Source organism: Chelonoidis abingdonii, chromosome 10 (assembly GCF_003597395.2).
Source record: "Chelonoidis abingdonii isolate Lonesome George chromosome 10, CheloAbing_2.0, whole genome shotgun sequence".
In the NCBI taxonomy this organism is placed as follows: domain Eukaryota; kingdom Metazoa; phylum Chordata; order Testudines; family Testudinidae; genus Chelonoidis; species Chelonoidis abingdonii.
This window is the reverse complement of record NC_133778.1, coordinates 48,453,251-48,462,348: the sequence shown is the minus strand read 5'-3', so window position 1 is coordinate 48,462,348 and position 9,098 is coordinate 48,453,251. Positions and strand designations below refer to the sequence as shown.

At 43.8% G+C, this 9,098-nt stretch overlaps 1 protein-coding gene across 5 annotated transcripts in view; it reads right to left on the bottom strand.

Moving 5' to 3' along the window:
* Positions 1-7,534: 7,534 nt before the first annotated feature.
* The window catches only part of WDSUB1 (WD repeat, sterile alpha motif and U-box domain containing 1), a 57,494-nt gene continuing 55,930 nt past the window's right edge, over positions 7,535-9,098 (bottom strand). For all 5 annotated transcript variants that reach the window (XM_075070208.1, XM_032795116.2, XM_032795117.2 and 2 more), the window contains one exon: positions 7,535-8,576. In XM_075070208.1, coding sequence (XP_074926309.1) covers positions 8,404-8,576 — 173 coding nt within the window. In that variant the 3' untranslated portion in view covers positions 7,535-8,403. The remainder of the gene's footprint in view (positions 8,577-9,098) is intronic.

Below are 9,098 nucleotides of genomic sequence, written 5' to 3'. Positions count from 1 at the left end.
GCAAGGCGGCTGAGACTTTTATCTCCCCTCTATCTCCCTTGCAGAAGAGAAAACTTGAGGCACCGCGGCTGATCAAGTCCCTTTCCAAATTATTTTGCAAAGGAAGGGGACTGGGCTCCCTAGGTCCAAACCAGCTCCCATTCCCTCAACTCTGTTTTCCACTGCTGCAAGACCGCTGTGGGGCTGCAAAATTATCCTATTAACTATGGCTCCGTTCATTCTGCCCTTGCCAAACAATAATAATAGACTGGCTTGCGGGGGGGGGGGGGGGGGAGGTCGCAAAATAAGAGGGTGAATTTAGCCAGAGGGTTGAGGGGTTGTAGTAATGTACCTGGAACTTGTCTGACTGCTACCTCAGGCACAAGCAGCTGGACCTGTGGGGATGTAAGAGGGGAGGGGCAGAAGGCGTATCTGCTCACCTGGAGGAGACCGAGACAGGGAGCTTCTTCTGGTCTGGTGGGACTGGGAGACAGGATGGATATCTCTGCAGTGACCTCACTACTGACAGCTGCTGGAACTTTCCAAGTGGTGAGATGTTGACCCTGTTGTTCCCGGGGTTTGTAATATTGGGGTTGGTGTTGTGGTTTCAGCGCGTGTTGCTGTGAGGGTGAGTTCTTTGTTGCGTGCCTGCGGTCTGTCTTATCGAACTAAAGCTTGGTATTGTAATGTCACCAGGAAAAACGCCCCTGTTGCAATATGGCAAGGCGGCTAGACTTTTATCTCTCCCTTATCTCCCTGCAGAAGAGAAACTCTGAGGCACGCGGCGTGATCTAAGTCCCTTTCCAAATTATTTTGCAAAGCGAAGGCGGACTGGGCTCCCTATCCAACCAGCTCCCATTGCCCATCAACTCTGTTTTCCTGCTGGCAAGACCGCTGTAGGGGCTGCAAAAATTATCCTATTAACTTATGCTCCTTTCTTCTGCCTGCCAACAATAAAATAGACTGGCTTGCAGGGGGGGGGGGGGGGGAGGTCGCAAACATAGGGTGATTTGCCAGAGGGATTGAGGGGTTGTGTATTGAACTGGAACTGGTTCGTAATGTTTTGCTTGAAGTACTGTGTGGGTGCCTCAGTGTTTCCCTGGGCAGTTCTTAAGTATCTGGTGGTGGGATAAGGGGGTGTGATTGCTGCCAGAGCAAAGGGCCAGTGCACCTAATGCCCGGCACAACTGACTCTCTAGCAACTGATGGCCTGGGCCCATCCTCTGCAATGGTGCCACCTTGAAGGGTGTTGGAGACTCAAAGGTCAAGGTGACCTCCTGGCCCGGGAAGGAGACTAGCTAGAGGGAGGGGCTGGAGGTTAGAGGGGTAGCGTTTAGTCTGGGAGCTTGCTGAGGGAACGAGGCGTGAAGTGCAGACCTAGGGGTCTTGGTCGCTGCCTGCCCCAGAATGGATCGGCCAAAGGGTCCGCGTTCGCTGTACTCTACTAAGCTCGTTTAGACCCTGTTCCTGTCATCTGATCAAAACTCATGTTTTACTGTGCTAAGGTTCACCTCTGACTGGCAAAGTGGTGGTGCGGCCTGTGGCTTCCCCAGGACCCCGCTGGGTGGGCTCGCTGTTGGGAGCACACGGAGGGGCGTAGGATGCCTAATATCTCAGGAGAGACCAGTGAGCGTGAAGCACGATTATTAGCTTGTCATACAAGTCTGCTCCAAGGAGATGATGGATGGCTCCCAAAGTCCTGACTGCTTAGTGGGAGCAGTTCTCCGGACGCCGGGGGACGTCATGACAGGTCCCACTTGAAATCCACCTATGCCAGTCACTCAGAATCACTAGTCGTGCCATGAAGGACGACAGGAGTGGAATGCAGGTGGCTGGCGGTAGGGGCACATGCGCTCTCAGGTCCTTGCGGCTCTGGGTATGGACTAGGCTGGGTGGTGGGGCTTCAGTCTCGTCTTTCCAGCCTGCTGTTGCTCACTGCGGTTTTTTTCGAAATGGCTCTCCCGAAAAGATCAACAGCCGTAGAAAAGGGGAGTGCGAGAGGCAGAAGGGTATGTATGGGGTTAATGCCCTCAGTGCAAAGAAAGTAACCAGAGTTTGACTGGGTTTAGATCTCTTTTAGCGGCATACTTTTGTGAATACCAAAACCCTCCAGCCAACAACTCCTACAAACATCTGAGGGAAGGGGCAGCTCATCCCCCACTGCAGGCTATGGTGAGGGGATTAGCGAGAGAGAGGAAGGAATGGCAATGTGCAGTTCCTCCCTTCCCCGCACCCTCCCTCCGCCCTCCACTTCGTGTCCAAGCCTTTGCAACCCACCTTACGCACTCGCCTTCCCAGGCCTCACCCTTTGCTGGCACCCCCCCCGTGCCCCAGCCAGAGACTGCCCCATTACTGCGGTCCCACTCAGCCCTAGGCAAAGCTCCTTGTTCTGGCTCCCAGCTCCTCTTCCAACTAGTGGGCTTGCACTGTTCACTGCGAGGTGACGCCTGCCTTCCACACGCTCCTCGATTCCACCTCTTCATCTCAATAGGCGCAATTGATTACAAAGTGGAGAAATTATGCTCATTCTACTTCTAGCCAATGAGGACATTTTTCTTTCCTTACTTATACTTACCTGGGGCCCACTATAACATACTTCCAGGTTTCAATACAAAGTCATGTAAAAGTTATACAAAGTGACATAAGGCGAGATTTACTACACTGCACTGATGATTGCTGGTTGCAGTAATATAGTGACCCTGCGGTCTTTGAATGAGTTATTACTCGGGGGGGTCAGCGGTGGGGCAAGCGGGCGAGGGCGTGGGACGTGCAGGGGACAAAGAGGCAAGCGTGAGCCACAGGGTTCTGGGCGCAGGCCTAGAGTTTCTGGCAGGGGAGTGGAGAATGAAAGGCCGGTGAGTTAGTGGAGGTGGGGACTGACTAAGGAGGGACGCGCAGTCAGTGGGGCTAGTGGCGTTGAAGAGGTTGATGTGTGGGCCGAGTGTCTGCCATCTTGGGTCACTCGTCCTTATTTGTGCCAAGTTTCGGGTAGCAGCTCTGGTGGCGTAGTCTGTATTGCAAATAAGAACGGAAGTATTATGTGGACTTTAGAGCTAAAAATTTTTTCTAAATAAGCTTTCTCATGCGGCTACAGCCACTTCTTCGAATGCATAGAACTGGAAATATTCTTTGCCTTATCGTGTGCTGTTTCCCCCCCCCCTAAAAAAAACACTTCCTCTTCTTGGCCCACAGCTGTTTCGACATGATGGGGTGCGCTGTGAGGAAGGGGCGTCTGTTTCTGCAAGCGGGCGGGCGCTGTGAGGGGGCGGAGGGCACGTGTTTTCCACAGGGCCGGTGGCGGTTGCATAGGTGAATGAGGGCGGCAATTCAATACATAAGGCCTAAAACTTCCGGAGCCTTTTAGAGTGAGTTATGTAAAATGATTCTTTAAACAGCGAAGCTTTGCCATTAAGTAACAACTTGAGGTCAAAAGACACCTGAACAAGGCGAACATTTTATGCTGACTCCCATGTTACGTTAAACTAGGTCATGCCATGGGTAGTTATTAGACCCCCTTTGAAATTGTGGTTAAGATCTGGGTTGCTCGGCTGCTCAAGGAGCTTACCGACACTTGTAATTAGGAATGGTAAGTTGTCAGGATAATTTATTTGATTATATTATCCGCAGTAATTTAAAAATTTAATATAGCGTATGTTTAGAGTCAGTAGAAACCCTTAAATAACCTTACAGTATAACAAAGATTACTTAAATTGACAATTTACGTTTTGTTATACTTAAGGTTATTAAGGGCTAGTGAACTTGTAAGTTATCGGTTAATAGCCAAATAATTTTAGCTTCTGTATGTTACTATGCTGTCAGTCAGTGAAAAACTGCCAGATGTTAAGGAACTCTTTAATAAGTAGACTATGCATATTTACGCAAGGCTACTTGTCTTGTTTGACCAATATAATTTGTCTATATATATCTTATTCATGCTGCTTTAATTTTTCTTTTTTCTTTTCTGTCGTATGCATTTATAGCCGTAGTCATTAAAAAGCTCATACTTGGAAATTAATCAGTGTTTTAATTATCTTTATACCGACGACCATTAACCTCATTACATTGTGTTGGTAGGTGGGAAGTTGTGATCACTCAGAGCCCATTTGGGCCAATGATGTTGTCCCCTTCTTCCCTATATCTCTGGCACAACTGTGTAATGTTTTCTGAACAATTTGTAAGAACGATTTAATAAGAAGCATTATGTAATTGCAAATGTATACATAGCATTAAAGCATTTAATGCTTTCAAATAATGTATTTTGTATGTTTTCAAATTATTAAAATTTTAATTTTTGAATGTATTTGACTAGTTAGTTTTTACATTTCCAAATACATGTTACTAGAATATTGCACCTTTTTTTTATGGAAGGGGCCCCCAAAATTGCTTTGCCCCAGGCCCCCTGAAACCTCTGGGCGGCCCTGGTTGTGCATAGTATTTTTTAAGAAGGGTTAGGAAGAGGTGTATGTATGAGATACTAGGCATTTTATTTGTATGTGTATGTAGAAATGCATATGCAGTGTGTAACAAGAGTAGTCCCAGAATGTTAGAAGGACAAGGTGACACCTTTCATTGGCCTAACTTCTGTTAGAGAAAAGCATTTGAGCTTACAGGGAGCTCTTCTTCAAGTCTGGGAAATAATAGGAGGTCAAATAGATGTTTAACAAAAGTAGTTAACAGATTACAAGTTGCTGTAATAAACCATATACCCACTGTTTCTGTTCAATCCATGCTTTTTTACATCTAGCAAAGTTTTGAATTTAAGGTCTAGGCTCCTGTTTTGGAGTACACAGGTTTCCTTTGAGAATGAGGACTGAGACATCAGTGATCCCTGCGGGAAAAGTGTTAGTTATTTGGAAACATAATGATCATCTCCAGTAACCCTCATAGTTGCTCTAGTACACTGCATACAGTGTTCTGTTGGACCCATGGATCGTGGAAGGTGTTGATTATCAAAGCCATGGAGATGTGGCTATAGGTATTGCATTTGTTGTTCTGGCAGTGTCTGCTCCCACTTTAATTTAATGTATCCTTGTCCATAGGGAGCTTGCTTCAGATGATCTTGGAGAAAGAGGGGGGTTATTTCAGGATATGGTCCCCATCATGTATGGGTTGTAATTGTTTCATAATATTCCAGCTGGGTTCCAATGTGGAGTGGTAGGTGACAACTAGGGTTTCATGGTCAGAGCGAGTTTTATTTCTGTACTGAAGCAGATTCTCCCAGGGTATATGAGTGGCCCATTCCATGATGTGATCTATTTCTCTGGTGGAGTGTCCTTGTTTGGTGAAGGCAGTTTTGTGTGTGTTACAGTATAGGTTTTCTCTTCTGAGCATATTTTCTAGTATCTGAGTGGCTGGCTGTGGATAATAGTTTTCTTGATATGGTTGGAGTGGTTACTGGATCTGTGTGTGGTGATCCCTTGGTTTCTTATATATAGTTGTCTGTAAGACTCCATTGTTGAAGCTGATTATGGAATCCAGGAAGTGGATGCTTGCATGGGAGTGTTCTAGAGCAGCAAGCGGCTCTTTAATTTGTAACTTACGGCTCTTTACAGCACACAGTATTAAAACATTGTGTGACTGAATTATTAACCACTCTAAGTTAGTAAAAGCATCCTGATTGGTTAACATGTTATTAACCAATTAAGTTGTCAACTGGCATTAAGTTATTTATTTGCTATGAGAATCACTATATATAGTACTATAGTAAATGAAATGATGAAGTCACACTACTGTGGCTTTTATGGGTAACGTTGATTGCTAATTTGGTTCTTGAGCCAGTAAGGTCCGAGTATCACTTTTCTAGAGAGAGTTTAAAAGATGGGGAGTGGTTGCTGAAGTTGTGTTTGAAGTGTATCAATTAGTTTAGGTCATCTGTCCAGACGATGAAAATAACACCCATGTATCTCAGGTATACCACTGGTTTCGTGGTACAGTTGTCCAGAAATTCTTCTTCAAGGTGGCTCATGAAGTGGTTGGTATATTAGGAAGCCATCCTAATACCCATAGCTATTCCCATGGTTTGGACAAAGTGTTTGTTGTTGAATGTAAAATTTTTATGGGTGAAATGAAATGAACAATTTTGGTGGTATGTTTGGAGTGGATATCTGAGTGTTGTCCATTATCTTGTAAATATTTCAGGCAGACAACACCATTGTGAGGGAAGTTGATGTATAGGGAGGTGACGTTCATGGTGGCAAGGATAGTGTTAATGTTGCAGTGTTTGGAGGAGGTCAGTCATATCCTGAAGGAAGTTGGCTTTTTGTGCAGTGAGTGATTTGAGGACAGTTTCTATGAGTCGCAATATCCTTCAGTAAGAGCGCTGTCGCCAGATATGGGTCTTCCCTGGTATGTCAGGTGGTGGAGCAGTGGGAAATGGGAGAAGAGGGCAGGCTGGAAAGGAGGGGAGCAGTGGGGGCAGGGAAATGTACGTGTGTATGGGAGGGTTCAGAACGGTGCAAGAGGAGCTCAGTATTTAGTAGCTCAGTATCTCAAAGCATAAAGCCTAAGGTGGGGAGAAGGCAGGCACCATTCCCAGTCCTGCAGGAGCATACACAGAACACAAAGTTTAAGGCCAGAAAGGATCACAAGATCATCTAGTTTGACCTGTTTATCAGTGGCCCCCCAACACCACCCAGCCCCCATACACTAAACCCAGCAATGGAAATGAAACCAGAGAGAAGACTATCATCTGCCATAGGCAGCAAATAAGAAGGACCAAGGTGCACCAGTGCTTGAGGCCCCTGCAATGGCAGGGAAATTATTAAATGAGATATACCCAGATAATTCTGGCAAGTGATCCCCACCCACAAACTGCAGATGACGGCAAAACCCCCCAAAGGTCCTGTCAATCTGACCTGGGGGGAAATTCCTCCCTGACCCCACACAGGATGATCAGCTACACACTGAGCATGTGGGCAAGAACCAAACAGCCAATCACTTAAGAGAATGTTGGTGCAACCTCAGAGCCCTGGCCCACCCTGCCCAATATCTCATCTCCAGCCATGTGTTCCCTGATGCTCCAGGGGAAAAAGGCAAAAACACCTGAGAATGCATAGGGGGATGGGAACAGTGAGGGAATCCTTTCCTGACCCCAGCAGATGACCAGCAGAAACCCTGAAGCATGAACTTTAGGAACAGAAGACAAACTAGAAATGAAACACATGGCTGTTGAGCTGTGCCCCTTGCCCTATTACAAGCAACCACATCACACAATCCTACTCATAAATCTGTCCAGCTCTTTAAAAAAACTAATTAAGTTGTCTGCCCTCACAACTTGTATTGGAAGAATGTTCCAGGACCTCACTCCTCTGACGGGTAGAAACAAATAGGGATGCACTCACTGAATGAGTCAAAAATAGTTTGTATTCATGTAATTTAAGACAATATCATTCACATATGCACAAAGGGGCTGAATAAAGATTTCATAGGCAGCCTTAATATTGGCAATTCCTAACTTTCAAGTGGTTGACTTTGCAACCTTAACATTCTTATTTTGTTTGCAGTGGTTAAATATACCAGATATTTTGAGACACACTCAAAAACAGACATTACAGTATTGCCACTTGACAACTTTATTTTTTCAAGCTTACACATATTTAGGCTTGGAAAGATTAGATTTTTTTTAAATTAATAAATGTCTGTGAACATCAATTTCATTGTACACACACAAATGAAAATATTTCTATTGATAACTGAAATTTACAGATAGGGAAACTAAGAAAAATGGTGCTTGAGAATGTATTAGATTTTGATTTAAGGATATTCACTTTGACTATTTTGGAGGGAGGAATAGCTCAGTGGTTTGAGCATTGACCTGCGAAACCCAGGATTGAGAGTTCCATCCTTGAGGGGACCATTTAGGAATCTGGGGCAAAAGTCTGTCAAGAAGAGTACTTGGTCCTGCTGTGAAGGCAGGGGACAGGACTTGATGACCTTTCAAGGTCCCTTCTAGCTCTATGAGATAGGTGATATGATGCTGACAGTTTGTGTTTTAACAGTTATAAAGCTTTAACTTTTTGAATCCCAACATCAACTGTCATTAAATAATTCTTGTCTAACCCATCAAAATTGATAAAAATTGAAAAAAAAAAAGCATTATCCAATGAAATTATAAAAGAATAAAAAAATCAAATTCTGCCAAGCCTACATATTTTCAATTAGCATTTGAACTTTCTTATACAAAAATACTGTAATTAAAGCTCAAATATTAAAAAGAAACTCTAATAGTTTATTAGGCACCAAAATCATTTTTTTGGTTTAAAGTTTTGCATTTAATGGACTCTATGTGAGTTACAGACTAAAGACATAATGGACAGAAGCTTACCTTTTTCCTTTCCAGTGTTTTAAGATTTCTGATAGTTATTTCCTGCCACTACCTACAATTTCACTGCAATTAATTTGACAGAACAATTGGTGTATTCAAGACTAAGTTGTTTCATTATATTTCTGCTGACTCTCTAGCCAGCGATTGATGGCCATTTTCAGAGTCCTATTTGGTGTAAGTATAAGAGATTGGAGAGGGAGATTTGTCATGGGACTAGACCGTCTCTTTTTGCTGATCCAGTTTTCCATTGCCTCTTTTTCATAGGAATAGCCATCTATAAAGAGAAAAATTAAAATGTTAAAATTGCACTAACATAGGAATGTCCATCCAAGGCTCTTAATGTACTTTAGATACTAAAGATTAAGCTTCAACAATACCTCCTGGGATTCAGGGAAGCATTATTTCCAGATGGGAAAACTGGGACACAGAGGTTAAGGGACTTGCCATATTGTATGGGATCACATGGAAATCAAAAAATCATCTTTTTATTCACAACACTCAATGTTCTGTACAGAATGGATACATGGTTCTATATGGTCATCTGAGCCTTTATTTCTGCAGCAAAGGTGCAGTTTTTTCATGAAAATGAATAAGTATTCCAGTTTAGATTTTTAACTACAGTGAATAAACTACACCACCAGCATAATTCTGTCATGTCCTACTGTACTGGTAGATCAACACCAAATATAACTGCAGCAGATTTCTTTTAAAATGATGTCAACTGCAGTTAGACACTACGTATTTTAACATTGTTTTCTATAATTAATTTAAGCCTATTTGAAGCTCGAGTGCAGTT